Below are 15,553 nucleotides of genomic sequence, written 5' to 3' on the forward strand. Positions count from 1 at the left end.
CTTGATGGTGGCCTGTAATGTCACCACTACAAGCTTGTGTGTTACCTGAGCACCACTGTGGCACCACATTGAAACAGATGTTCAACACTATATTCATTAATCTGAAAGGCTGAGAATCAGCTCCAATTTTTGGATATATAGCCATTCACCCTTTCTTCTTACTTGTTCTACTGCAGTATATTAGCTTGTGCCCATCAAGAAGAATCTGTTCAATTTGCAGTGATTTTCATGTGACGTTCTGCATTAAACACGATACAGCTGCTGATATGCCACCTGAACTTTTATTTTCCTGTATGGATATCAGACGTTTGCTCTATTTATCTAGGAATAGTCACATAATGGTTGTTGTGAGGAATAGTACTAATGAATAATTACAGTAGTGCATTTTATATCTGAAGTACTCTCACAGTTAATAAACAAAAATTTATATTTCTGAAAAAGTTCTGCAGTGACTTATGAAAACTTACCTTGCACTATCAGATGCATATCTTGTTGAGGTTCCCACCTGAAAAATTTGAAGAAATGGCCAGTGATTTACAACTGATGAGCCAGTAAATAAATAGAATTCTATTAACGCCCCACCAACATGTGATTGGTCCACAATATGCTGTAAGTTAGGCTTGAAAATATCATTAAAGAGGACATGATAAACTGTTGCAGTTAATGAAACAGAATGTTAGTAAGAATTCTTTCTCCATTTTCTCACTGTGTTCAGTACTGTAAATAACTACACAAGCCAGTAATTTGTTTGTAGCCATACTTCCTACTAGACACTTCACTAAGGAAAGTGACCAATAACATCTTTAACCTGTCATGCACTTACGCCTTGTGTAAAATTTTCTTTCAATTTCTTTCCATTATTTAAACTGCCATTCAATGACAGATGAATCCATCATCATAAGTGACACATTTGGGCCTTTGTGCTCTGGGCAGCCCAGACCAACCTGCAGAGTTGAGGGGTGACTTCTAAACCGAACCGTAAATTCACAACCGGAACTACATACAGGCTTGGACCATTAAATATACAAACATTAATAAATATTGGCAAACTCAAAATAGTTTCAAACATTGTAAATGCACAACAAGTTAAAATTGGCATTACAAAATAACACATTCACAGATGAAGAAATATCACAATCAGAAAACTGTAGATTCTTAACAGAGAACACAGGGAAGAAATTTGCTTAACTACTCCAGAACTAGGATCTGCATTCATAAATGGTAATTATGATGCAAACGGTGCCAAATTTTTCATTACCTCCAGAAAGTCTCTCTCCTGCAATAATTCAATATTTAGGTGAGAGTTACACAATAATTAATGCACATGCACCAATAAATCAGGATAACAAGAACAATGCAGAAAGTCTAACAGTCCTAAGATCAATGATGAGAAGCATCTGATGAAGCACCAGAGGAAAACATACAAATTTTATTAAACATCTATCCTCAGACTGGTACAGAATGGAGACGAGAACATTTTCTGCCTAAACTGCTATTAAATTTATTTATTCACAACTGGAATTTTGACTGTTATGCCATTCTCAAGTGACAGCACACTATGAACTAAGTCAAAGTTATTAAATGTCATGCCTAGTGCTTGGGGAGTGGATATTAAGATGTACAGTATGATATGACTAACAGAAATTAATACACGAAGTACTACCATTGTCTAGATATACAGATTACGAAGATTCCCATCTTGTAATGAATATGGAATTTGTAAACATGGTTAACACAAGGAAAGTATTACCTCAAAAGGAATTATAAAGGATTCAGACATCACACTGAGCTACCACGTGAGAATTGTACAGCTGCCAAATTAATTTTGAATAAGTACATTCCATAACACTCCTGCTCCTGAGAGAAAATGTTTTAATTTACGAATGTCTGCCTGACTGGATGTAAGAAAAAAGGAAAATTGGCAAGAAAAAGACATTTAGCATACACCACTAAAAAGATATGAGGACAACAATAATATGATTTGAGAAAATCAGACAGCTTATGTGCCAGTAGCAGAGCACAATTCCAAAAACATGAAGAATTCTAGAGTCAGAAATAGATATCTGTTGAAATTGACCATTACCACTGAATAATTAAAGTAAGATTCCTGGCCTAGAATAACTGATAACCATGTGCTCGTAGGATTCAACGAAATTCCATGAAAAGTGCAAGGAGAAAACTACAGCAGTAATTCTGAAATACGAGGTATATCAGAGATGGCTTAGGGCAGGATGGGCCTGTGGAGTGCAAATTGATAAAGGACTGAAGGAGCAAAATACTATTGGAATACATCCGTAAAATTTTAGAAGCAAGACTGCTTTTATTCAAAATTCTTAAAGAAGCTGAAATACAGAAGACAACACAGGTCGTCTTAAAAGAACTACAGCCTCATTTGAGATAAGGACAGACTTTAGCCAAGGCAATGTACTAACTCCATTATTCTTTCAGACTATACTAGAAAAGTGAATATTGAACAGATGGAGCAGTTGTCAGTATCTAATACCCATAAGTTGACTACTACTTAGTTAGAAAATTGATAATGTCAAAATTGTTTGTTCAACTTTTGTAGATAATTTAGCAATGCTGACAGTGTAGAAAAACCACAGAACAGAGAGAAAGAAATACAGTAGGAAAAGCATGACTACCCATCTCTTCTGATAAGAAGCAGTGAAGCAGTATTGGGTAACAACAGGACTGGGAGGGTCAGGGGAAGACAAATTGAAGGATGTATGAGAAGTCATGTAGCCAAATGGTGGGAAAACGGAACCACAAGAGGAAGACTATGAAAGATGGACTTTGCATTTCAGTTAACAGAAGACATTTATAATAAAAATTCATTCTACAAAATTGCAGAACCTACAACTTGCAAGGCAGTCATTTGGCCAGAATACTCATCTGTACCACAAATACCTGCTTTAGAATCAACAAAAGATAGTGAAAAGAAAAGGTATTAGGAAACAGAACACCAGCACAAACATTTAAATTCAGAAACAATACAGAAATATACATAAAGATGCAGGAAAATAACTGGAGACAAAATTTGGCAAACAAGGCTAATGAGTCTTAGCATACTGAAAAGAAAAACTGTGCAGCAGTACTAAAACCATAAAAAAAGAACTTATTGGCTTACAGGAGTGCACAAAGACCTACAAGAAACTTGTATAAATTAGCAAGATATTTAAAACCAAACCAAATCCAGAAACAGGATTGAGCTGGTAAATTGTCCACAGCATAACAGTTCCAAAAAGACAAGATAGAAACTGGACGTCAGGTGCGTGGAAAAAAAAGTGTGTACAGATCAAGGAGTAGCATACATAAATGTAAAACCTTAGCTTGACTGTAATTGATCAGTAAAAAAAAATTGTTGCACATTTGTACCTTCTCAGTAAAGCATAGCAATTATGTATGTACTGCAAGCAAGTTGTAGCAAGCAGGTCAAAGAGTCTCTGCAAATATGCAGATAATAGTATTTCGAGTGTTTTGTTAGGCTACAGGAGACCTCAGAAATATTTTGCAGTGGTGGTGTCATGCTGTCAGTACTGCTTGCATGCAGTCACAAAAGAGCAATGCATGTAAGTGTCACTCCATCAAGAGCTGCATGCTGCTGTGGTTACATATCTAGTCAACAAACAAGATCATGCAATAACAATATAAGTATATATTCCTTTAGCTTGAAAGTATGTAACTTGCCTTGATGGTATGGTATCCATTAACAACTATGACTGAGGTATTTACTCAGTGATTGCTTACTTGTAGAGAACTAGAAGTATAGCAAAACAACACCTGCTTGATGTGAGACAAGCTGTTTTGCATGTCTTCAAGATTGGGAGGTAGCAGTGCAGTACTTCTAGGGACTATGGCATACCACAACCACAAACAAGTGTGCATAGTCAATGGCAAAAACAGGAAACAAAAGTAACCAATAAGCCAAGGTCAGGTCATCATTGAAGAGCGAGGAGGAAGGACAAAATGGTTCAAATGGCTCTGAGCACTATGGGACTAAACTGCTGAGGTCATCAGTCCCCTAGAACTTAGGACTACTTAAAACCTAACTAACCTAAGGACATCACACACATCCATGCCTGAGGCAGGATTCGAACCTGCGACCGTAGCGGTCATGCGGCTCCAGACTGTAGCACCTAGAACCGCTCGGCCACTCCGGCCGCGGCCGGCAAGGATGGACAGAGAGAGTGTGTGTGTGTGTGTGTGTGTGTGTGTGTGTGTTGGGGCTTATGGGCGCTCAACATCGAGGTCATCAGTGCCCTGACACACATTAAAAGGAATGAATTTGGACAGACCTAATAAAACTGAAGCACTCACTCAAAGAAATCAGGAAAAGAAGGAAAATGCTGCACAAGAAAGTAAAACCCAAGGAAAGGGAAAACATAGCAACAAGAATGCCACAGGAAATTGTCATTGGCTGGCCACTTACATAAAATATGGCGAGCTTGTCACATAGTGAACAAGTTAAAATCCTCTCCCTAAAATCTTTGTAAAAACATTTGACATGGCACAGAATTTTAAAACTTTAACCACATTGGGCCGAGTGTTGCCTAAAAGAGATGGCAGGTCCGCCGGCAAGTCAGCTGTGGCCCGCTGGTCAGAAAATAAAACGCAATCCAATAAAACGTGGCACACAGAGACCTGGACGCCGCAAGCATCACACATTGGAGGGTCCTCTCGCTGGAGCAGGAAGCCATGCGTCATAGGGCTGTGGCCTATTCGAAGCCGCGTGAGGAGAACCTCATCCCGTCGATGGGGCTGAAAGGAAGTACACCACACACATGTGGTGGGCTTGACTATACGGAGCTTATTGTCAGTCACTTCCAGCCACTCATCCTCCCACCGACGCATGATTCATGAGCTCAACAGTGAGGTGAGTGCGTGCAAGGGGATAGCACACTGAGATACTTGTGGATCGAGACACGCCTCCTTGGCTGCTAGACCTGCCCTTTCATTCCAGCAATGACGACATGACCCGAAACCCAGCAGAAAGCTACAACCTTCCCCAGTCCCTGTAGTCGGAGGAGGGCATCCTGGATGGTCTGGACTATTTTGTTTGCCGGATACAAACGTTGTAATGAGTGAAGGGCACTGAGTGAATCGGAACAGACAAGAAATTTAGGAGAGGAAGAAAGCCTCATCTGCTCCAGTACCCGCAAGATCGCAGACAATTCCGCATCAAAGACAGTAAAAGTCTGAGGCAGTCGGACCTTGAGGACACAATCCGGAAAAACAACTGAGCAACCAACGGAATCCCCTTGTTTTGATCCATCCGTAAAAACAGCTACATAGTCGTGGCGCTCAGATAAAATGGCAGAAAATGCTGCATTAAAAACGGTGGTAGGAGTGCAATCTCTCTTGTACTGCAATAAATCTAAAATCACTCCGGGCCTTTTCAGTAACCAGGGTGGCAGGCGGTTAAAACCCAGGATTTGGGGTTGTACAGACTCCACACCAAGGGATTCTAGCACACATTGGAGCGTCAAGGATCTGCAAATAAGACGGCCTTGCTGACCCATATACTGTGCACCCATAATCCAGCCGTGAATGCATAAAAGCACGATAAAACTGAAGGAGACACGCCCTGTCCGCTCCCCAAGACCTGTGGCTGAGGCACTTGAGGATGTTCAGTGCCTTCAGAGTTCTGGCTTTCAAGTCACGTAGGTGGGCAGCCATGACAACCTGGAGTAAAAAATTAGGCCCAGAAAACGCACTGTGTCTCTAAAATGTAGGACAGTATCCCCCATATGCAAGTCAGGCAAAGTAAAAAGACGACGAGAACGATTAAAATGAACACAAACACACTTATCGGCAGAAAACCGAAAACCCGTCTTTGCAGCCCATTCCTGTAACCGCCGCACTGTTAGCTGCAACTGACGGCTCACGGTTGCAACACTGGAGGAGGAACAGAAAAAAGCAAAGTTGGCCACAAACAAGGAGCACTATACTGGACTCCTCACTGTAGACGTTATACTGTTGATGGCTATGGCAAAGAGGGTAACGCTTAAAACACTGCCCTGGGGGACACCGTTCTCTTGCACAAAGCGATCAGACAGTGTGTTACCAATGTGGGTCCGGAAAAACCGCTGAGACAGGAAAGACCGAATGAAAATGGGGAGGTGGCCACAAAAGCCCCATTGATGCATTTGTGCAAGAATACAGTGTCTCCTAGTAGTATCATATGCCATACTGATATCAAAGAAGATACCAATACAGTGATGCTGATGGAGGAAATCCTGCTGAATAGCCGCCTTCAGGAGGGTCAGGTTGTCGACCGTGGACCGAAATTTTCGGAATCCACACTGAAAGCGGCTAAGGAGCTGTCTGGTCTCTAACAGCCAGACCAGACGATGGTTAACCATCTGTTCCAGGGTCTTTCCGACACAACTTGTCAAGACGATACTACGATAACTACTGGCACATGTGCGGTCCTTTCCTGGTTTGAGGAGAGGTATGAGGATTGCGTCCCTCCACGAGGTAGGGAACACTCCTGTCTGCCATATGAGATTAAAACATTCAAGGAGGATTTCCTTTGACGCCGCTGGCAGATATCGCAGCATGGAGTACCGGATGCAGTCGTAACCTGGTGCAGTGTCAGAAGTCTTATTAAGTGCCGATTCAAGTTCCCACATGGAGAAAGAGAAGTTGAAGGCCTCAGAACTGTTCGACCGAAAGTCCAAGTTCGCTCTTTCGACAGTCGCACGGTAGCGACAAAACGCTGGATCCTGGGTTGCAGTGGCAGTACTTTGTGCAAAATGCTCTGCCAGCGTCTGAACAATGGCTCTGGGTGTCGTTTGGAAGTATCCCTGGTTCAGGACTGCAGCTATTGGTAAACGGCTGCGTTTACCGGAAATCCTCTGGATGGCTTCCCATACTTTTGTGGAACAAGCGGAACGGTTGATGGAGTCCAGGAACTCCTGCCATGACCTTTTCTTGCCCTCTTTAATGACACGGCGTGCCCTGGCTCTCGCGATTCAAAAGGCAGTAATATTGGCCGCTGTTGGGCGGCATTTAAATCGTCGAAGAGCCGCAAACCTGTCCCGGATGGCTGAATGGTACTCTTCTGTCCACCAAGGTACAAGGCGCCGCTTAAGAGGGCCAGAAGACCGTGGTATGGACAGATCAGAAGCATGATGGATCACAAGTGTGATGTGATCCACCCATTCCTGTACGCTGTTGTGGCGTTCAAAGACAGCCAACCGAGTGAACAGTGGCCAGTTTGCTCTGCCAATCATCCACGATGGCGGCCTCTGCTTCATCAATACACCATCCAGGAGATGAATGCGGATGGGGAAGTGATCGCTGGAATGAAGGTCGTCAATGACCTCCCAGTGAACAGAGTCAGTGAGGGTTGGAGAACAGAAAGATAGGACAATGGCTGAGAATGACCCAGTAGCAGTAGAGAAATGAGTCTGAGTACCTGTGTTGAGGATGCACAACACTTGGGATGTTAGGAGGCTTTCCAAAATTCGACCTCGAGCGCAAAGAGAAGTGGAGCCCCACAGGACATGATGGGCATTGAAGTCTCCCAGGAGGAGAAATGGGCGGGGGAGTTGGTCGATAAGATCTGTGAGAGCATCTAAGTTCACTGCATCCAGAGGGGGTAAATAAAGGGAGCAAATGGTAAGCCTCCGACGTGAATGAATTTCAACTGCAACTGCTTGCAGGTCAGTATCCAGGGGGAGAGCAGAGGAGTGGTGGTCATTATTGACAAACACGGCGACTCCACCTTTGGCCCTTTCTCCAGTCAGGTCATCTTTGCGATATAACGTATAGCCCCTTAGTACAGGAGCATCAGAAGGTTTGAAATGCATTTCCTGTAAACACAAGCACAGGGGACGTTGCCGTGCTAGGAGGTTAAGTTCCTCCACATGTGCCCGGAATCCATTCACGTTCCACTGTATAATGGGAGCCATCTATCAGGGTGGGAGTACCTTCAATCTCACTTTCTGTCAGGGAGGAGAGCCCACAACAGGTGGAGGCTCAGTTTTGGGGCGAGATGATTGCCCCAATCTGACATCAACCTCCATCGTCTCTGAAGAGGAGTCGAGAGAGACGTCAGAGAGAATGACGTCAACATCAGCAGACTGATTAACTTCAGTCTCCTTCAGTGGCGAGTCTTCACCTTTGGCTTTGGTTTAGATTTTCTGGCCTGAGGTGGCATTGGAGCCAAAACCTCAGAAGCAGTAGGGGGTGTAGCAGCGCTGGGCAGTGCACAAGACTGGACCTGGGAAGGGGCAGGAACTTCCTTAATGTCAGCCACCACAGCCTGGTCAGAAGGCCGGGGGGAGCAGCAGGCTTCACAGGAATGGCAGCAGCACATATACATTGACAAATGCAGGTGCTAGTGCTGACAGTAGCAACCTCCGTTTGTGTAGCGGCATCGGTTTTCAAGACTGGCTGTTTCAGAACAGAAGAAAAGGAGGCAGCGAACGTGGGCGGCTGCATGGAGTTTTAGATTTTCTTTGCCTCACCATACGGGATGCGTTTAGTGGTTTTAAGTTCCTGGATCTTCCGTTCCTCAAGGAAAACTCTGCATTCCCTAATCCACACAGGGTGACCCCCAGAGCAGTTGACACACTTGGGAAGAGAGGAGCAACCAACTCCCTCATGGGCGGCTTTACCTCATTTCTCGCAAGTGGTTCCCCTTTACAGCTGAGAGTAGTGTGGCCAAAGTGTTGGCATTTAAAACACCACATGGGGTTGGGGTAATAAGGCCATACACTGAGGCGTAGGAAACCTGCTTTCACATGCTCTGGCAATTTGGTGCTGTTAAACATAAGGATAAATGAGTCAGATTTCATGAGAGCACCATCCACCCATTTCATAACGTGTTGCACGTTGACAATTCCTTCCTGGGACCATTCAGACTTCAGTTCGTCCTGGGGAATGTCAACGAGATCTCTGCAAGTCACAACACCCTTGCTGTAGTTCAAGGTGTTGTGAAATTCAGTCTCTATCGCAAACTCCCCAAGAAATTGTGCCTTCTGAAGGTTCTGGACTTGCTGGAAGCTAGATGTTTCAACCAGCAAGGTGCCATTTTGCAAGCGCTTTACAGACTTTAACGTGCTAGCAATACCTTCTAAGCCCTTCTCTATATAAAATGGCGAAACTTTTTCAAAACTCCCATCTTTTCTTTTAATTATGAGAAACACGTTCTGCGAAGCAGCATGCATTCTGTTACTACTACCTGTATCAGGAGGACTGGGTACATGAGCCCTCTTGTTAGATTGGGTGTTAAAACCTATCAGCGGCCCACCCTTTCCTCTGGGAGGAGGAGAAGAAAAGTTCGAGGTTTCCATCTCGGTCCCACGAGCAGCTAGGGAACTAGAAGTCCACATAGACAGAGCCCCGCATGCCTAGGTAAGCCTTATACCACTGAGGTGCAGCAGGTTCCCCAGAGGTTGCCCGCTAACGACTGTTCCACCTCAACAGCCATGCATCTCATCAGCGCGCAGCACACCTTGAGATTGAGGGGTCGTTTATAGAGGTTTATTCCATCCTCTCGATCCGGGCGATCAAGCCAAGATCCCCATTCCCTGAGACACACAACGTTCCACAGCCGCGCCGCACGGTGGTCGCCGAAGTATGTCCAGAGCTTACGGTGACAGGGGACTAAAGGTGCTTACCAGTCCCCAGCTCAGGAACCCCGGGGGCGCCAAGCCCGTACCCATCAAATGAATGCTGAGCCCCTGGGGGCAAAGGAAGGACAGAATGATTTGTAAGCGATCAGCTGCTGCTCCAAGAGAAACATCTCAACAAATCAGGGATGACCTGAAGCAACATAATGGACTGATTTGATGCACATCTACTGTAAAAAGTCACTAAGTAACAGATGATTTACATGATAAATGACATAAAACCACTCATAAATTCAAAAAAATAAGGACAGGATAGAGTTTGCAAGGAAACCTCTAACTTGGAATGCCAAAGATAAGTCTAAGATTTCATGGAGTGACAAAAATTAATTTAACATATTTATTTTGTGATGGTGTCCAGTATACAGGGTGAGTCACTAAGAATTGCCACCAAGAATAACTCTGGAAGTATGGTAGGAGTTGAGAAGTTTGTGGGACAAAAGTTTCATGATACAACAGGTCCATAATATGACGGTTTTTACTTGCTTCAGAGATATAAAGGTCAACTTTCTTTTCTTAAATGAGATGCTATAGTTTGTTACATATTTTCTGATAGCAGCTGTAGATACAAATCCAATGATGTGTAACAGTAAGGTCAAAAAGTGGTCCAAAAAAAAGTGGTCCAAAAAAAAGTGGTCCAAAAAAAAGTGGTCCAAAAAAAAGTGGTCCAAAAAAAAGTGGTCCAAAAAAAAGTGGTCCAAAAAAAAGTGGTCCAAAAAAAAGTGGTCCAAAAAAAAGTGGTCCAAAAAAAAGTGGTCCAAAAAAGTGGTCCAAAAAAGTGGTCAAAAAAAGTGGTCAAAAAAAGTGGTCAAAAAAAGTGGTCAAAAAAAGTGGTCAAAAAAAGTGGTCAAAAAAGTGGTCAAAAAAGTGGTCAAAAAAGTGGTCAAAAAAGTGGTCAAAAAAGTGGTCAAAAAAGTGGTCAAAAAAGTGGTCAAAAAAGTGGTCAAAAAAGTGGTCAAAAAAGTGGTCAAAAAAGTGGTCAAAAAAGGTCAAAAAAGTGGTCAAAAAGGGTCAAAAAGGGTGGCATGAACGTCCATTTACAGAAGGTGTTCAAAGTGATGATCATTGGTGTGCATGTAGTGGCTGAAATCTTCTTATGATGTGAGTGGTATTCCTTATCACATTGGCACTTATCGAAGCATAACCTCTGGCAATTCTCTCTCACATATCTTCAGGTGTAGTTGGAACATCGTTATAAACAATGTCTTTTACAAATACCCACAAGGAATGCTCCAGAGGCATCCAGTCTGGTGAACCAGCTGGCCATGACACATCACCTCCATGTACAATCCAATGATTTGCGAACTGTCTCTGCAACTCATTTCTAGCCATCAGCGAAAAATGTGCTGGGCACCCATCGTTTTGATACCACATTATGTTCCTTGTTCCTAAAGGTATTTCTTCCAATAACATAGCTAATGTTTCTTGCAGGAATGTGGTGTACTTCCTACTAATAAGACTGACTTCGATGAAATAGGAGCCTATAATTCTGTCCTCCAGAATCCCACACTGTATCATCGCTGACCATGGTTTTTGATGTGCAACTTGCAGCATACAATATCGATTTTCAGTTGCCCAATAATGCATGTGATGCAAATTAACATTTCCATGGTTCATGAATGTAGCCTCATCAATAAATAAAATTAAATCAATAAATGTGTCATCCCTCTAAATCTGAAGTTGAGCCATCAGCAGAATTTAATGTTGGTGAAGAATGGTACGGTAAGGATGATGTTTATGGCAATGCAGAACACGTAAAACACTACTCTGGCTCATGCAAGATTCCCTTGTGATTTGACACAAACTAGATCAAGGATCTCTAACCACAGTGCAACAGTACCAGCTCACTGAATTTCTTAGGCATTCTCCATAAATGAGAAGCATATCAACTTGTTCTTCAAAGGAATACATCATTCACATTTGCTTGATTCAATGATACTAGTCTTACCGTTCCTGTTAGTGTTTTATTGCAAAACCATCGAAAGGCTTTTACACGTCAGTGGCATGTTAGATGGATATGCCCTATTTGGCGAATATTTACTATTAGTACGAGATAGGAGAGAGAATTGTAAGAGCAAGTGCTTTGATAAGTGCTGATGTGATAAGGAATACCACTCAATCCATGATAAGAAGATTGCAGCACTGCACTGATACCAATAGTCATCACTTCCAACACATTCTATAAATGGACATTCGTGCCAACTTTTTGATCTTTGTCAACCTTCAAAGACCTCATTGTTGCACATCATTGGATTCATCTCAATAGCCGATATCAGCAAATAAGTACCAAACTATAGGATCCTATTAAAAAAATTAAAAATCAAAGTTGACCTTCATGTCTGAGGCAACCCAATCTAGCAACACAACACCAATGTCATATCATGGCCCTCCATTGTCCCATGCAACATTTGTCCCACAAACTTTTCAGCTACTCTCATATTTTCAGAGTTATTCTAGGTGACCATAGTTACTCACCCTGTATACATCACAAGAAAGCTAAAGGGACAATCAGGTACAGATCACTAAGCATCCGTACCAGATCTGTACCAGATCGGTCTGACGGAGGAGATAGAGAAGATCCAAAGAAGAGCGGCGCTTTTCATCACAGGGTTATTTGGTAACCGTGATAGCATTACGGAGATGTTTAACAAACTCAAGTGGCAGACTCTGCAAGAGAGGAGCTCTGCATCGCGGTGTAGCTTGCTCGCCAGGTTTCGAGAGGGTGCATTTCTGGATGAGGTATCGAATATATTGCTTCCCCCTACTTATACCTCCCGAGGAGATCACGAATGTAAAATTAGAGAGATTAGAGCGCGCACGGAGGGCTTTCAGACAGTCGTTCTTCCCGCGAACCATACGCGACTGGAACAGGAAAGGGAGGTAATGACTGTGGCACGTAAAGTGCCCTCCGCCACACACCATTGGGTGGCTTGCAGAGTATAAATGTAGATGTAGATGTAGATGTAGATGTAGATGTAGAAGCATGGTGGTGGAAGTGTCATGGTGTAGGGATGTTACGTGTACAGTCACATTTTACAAAAGAATACGATTCCTTGTAGGAGACACAATATGTCACATAATTGGATATTTCAGCTGGTCCACAATTTGGAACACACCTCTGTCTATTTTCTAATTCTTTTCAGACCAAAACTGAAAATTTTTGAGTACCTAAGCCAGAGCCTGGGTCTAAATCCAACTGAACACCTCTGATCTGTGCTGAATTGATGTGTTCATGGTAGAAGCTACTTAAACAAGAATCAATTTGCTGGTATCTCACTGGACCCATGATCTGAACTCCCAATTAACCTGTAACAAAAGCTTGTAGATTCAATGGCAAATTGATGTGCGACCGTGATCAAAGCCCCTGGGTATGCAACAAATACCAATTTATTCTTCAGATCTCAAAATAGTTTTATTCTTATATACTTAGACCTACAAATTATTTTTGACTCAAAAGAATTACTTCTCTCTTGATGCAACATAACCTTGTTTAAACTTGTACTAAATAGATCACGAATTCATATTTTTGAATTACCTAATGGAAGCTTTTTCTGTTACACACTTACGTTTACGTAATTGTAATTAATGCTTTCTATAAAACAATTTTGAGTGATACTGTAATTGGACTGTATTTAGACGCATGGTGAGATGAAAGGAACAGATAGTAAACAACAGTGGTAGAGTACAAATACTGTTTTGTTCTGCAGATCACTATATGCAATCTGATAACCCTCTGGGCAGCAGCAACAATTCTTAAGTACAGTGTCTGATGTGAGCTCATCAGATAAAATCAAAATGCATTCAAAGAAAACAACTAGCATATTATTTAGACTGTAACGTGCACCTTAATTTTCAAGCAATTTTTAAGGAAAGTACATTTTTATAATTTTTTATTAGATTACAAAGTCTGCATAAAAATTTTACTTTATAACCAAAATGACCTTTAAATTCACTGAAATTCATTATCTGAACTGTCCTCTTTCCTCAGTATCGTTGTCCTCTTATATCTAAGATGGTCTTCACTATCATCAAGAGCATTATTTATGCTGACCTACTGAAAGATTTAACAATGACATTTTCTCCCAGCCTACATCATAACTGCTTTGTTTACTGACACCTGTTTGTTTCTAGATCATTTTAGAACTCCCTTTGTCACGAATTCTTGTTGGGCTTAAACCATCATCAATTTGTTCCAATCCTCTTCCATATGCAATTTAAATACACTGAAGTGCCATGGAAACTGGTATAAGCATGCATATTCAAAGATAGAGATATGTAAACAAGCAGAGTATGTCACTGCAGTTGGCAATGCCTATATAAGACAACAAGTGCCAGACAGTAGATGTATCAGTTACTGCTGTGACAACAGCACATAATTCAGATTTAATCAAGTCTGAATGTGGTGTTATAGCCAGAGCATGAGGATAAGACACAGCATTTCTGAGGTAGCAATGAAGTGGGGATCTTCTCATATGACCATTTCATGAGTGTACAGTGAATATTAGGAATTTGTTAAAATATAAAATATCTGACATCGCTGTGGCCGGAAAAAGATACTGCACGAAGGAGACAAACAACAAATGAAGAGAATCATTCAGCGTGATGGAAGTGAAATCCCTGTGCAAATTGCTCTAGGTTTTAACGCTGGGCCATCAAAAAGTATCAGCGTGCAAACCATTCAACAAAACATCACTGATACGGCCTTTTGGAGCCAAAGGACCACATTATTGAGTGTATCAGCGATGTCTTGCAACAAGGTCTTCAGAAAAGATTTCCACTCCCTCATACGCTTTCTGAATTATGGTCAGCACTGCAAGATTCATGGTATTAATCCTCCCCCAGCACTACTTCAGACATTAGCCGAGTCCATGCCATGTCGTGCTGCAGCACTTCTGCATGCCCACTGGGGACCTACATATTAGGCAGATGTACCAAATTCTTTGGCTCTTCAGTGTCATGTATTTGTCAAGACATCAAGAAAATGCAATTGTGTAGTAAGCCCTCCTGCAATAACAGCAAGTTCTGTATGTAACTGTCTCAATCTCTCTTTCACCGAATTTTATAAATGACTACTAAAGTGATCTAGCACAGGAAGAGAACTATTCTTCAGTGAAGTGATTTTCCTTTGCTTCAACACACAGTTAATCCTTAATTTCATACCAGCCTCATCCATCCAACCTTCGTCACATATGTTAACAACACCTGGCAGTATTTCATAAGGTTTTGACATTGTTCAGCACTTGGAAATGATCACTGGATTAAGTTTAGTGCCATGAACACAATACAAAAGAACAACAGTGTAGTGCATTTTTTCAAGTTCACCTGTTTTAATAGTTACCGTTTTAGCACTTTTCATGGCAACAACTTTGTTACTTGGCACATCAAGTCTTTATGCACTATTTAACTTAGTTCCATACTGGATTTCTTTCTATGTTGTATAATAATGTGATGGAAAGGTAATACTCTCTTCATACTCTTGTGGAATTTTATGAGATGTTTTGGTCTTGGTTCACATGCTATGTCCATGACACTTTATAAACCTGTAGCACCAAACATTTTCACCCTTAGTATCTGTTAAGTTCCACTGTAGCACTAGCTTACAAGCATGTATTCGAGACATTTTTGTAGTAATTCGAATACCATTTGGATGGTGAGCTTGAATCCATTTCAGTACAGCATCTTCTAGTTTTCGCCATTTTGTATTCAGTCCCCTATTTGCACATTTGGCCTTCCTCATGTTTTTCTGTTCTTCTTTACTAGCCTGCCAATAGCAATTTTTTTTTCTGTTGCTGGAGGACTGGAATGCTGCTCAGCTGCTGTGTTTCCACATTGTTCTGCATATGCTTTTACTTTCTATTTATAGCCTGCATCATATGAGTACCTTTTATTTTTTCCACTGTGAAGCTAGCTAC

General features: G+C 41.9%; 1 protein-coding gene across 2 annotated transcripts in view; it reads right to left on the reverse strand.

Moving 5' to 3' along the window:
* Window positions 1–15,553, reverse strand: part of LOC124553775 (zinc finger protein 708-like) — a 93,068-nt gene that overhangs the window by 27,414 nt on the left and 50,101 nt on the right. Inside the window, exons 6-7 of one of the 2 annotated variants that reach the window (XM_047127711.1) lie at window positions 468–505; window positions 180–289 (exon numbers count right to left, since the gene is read on the reverse strand). In XM_047127711.1, the coding sequence (XP_046983667.1) occupies window positions 244–289; window positions 468–505 (84 nt within the window). In that variant the 3' untranslated portion in view covers window positions 180–243. Of the gene's footprint in view, window positions 1–179; window positions 290–467; window positions 506–15,553 lie in introns of those variants that run through there. The other variant, XM_047127710.1, reaches the window with a different exon arrangement.

The sequence above is a fragment of the Schistocerca americana genome, chromosome 11 (assembly GCF_021461395.2).
Source record: "Schistocerca americana isolate TAMUIC-IGC-003095 chromosome 11, iqSchAmer2.1, whole genome shotgun sequence".
NCBI classification, from domain to species: Eukaryota; Metazoa; Arthropoda; class Insecta; order Orthoptera; family Acrididae; genus Schistocerca; species Schistocerca americana.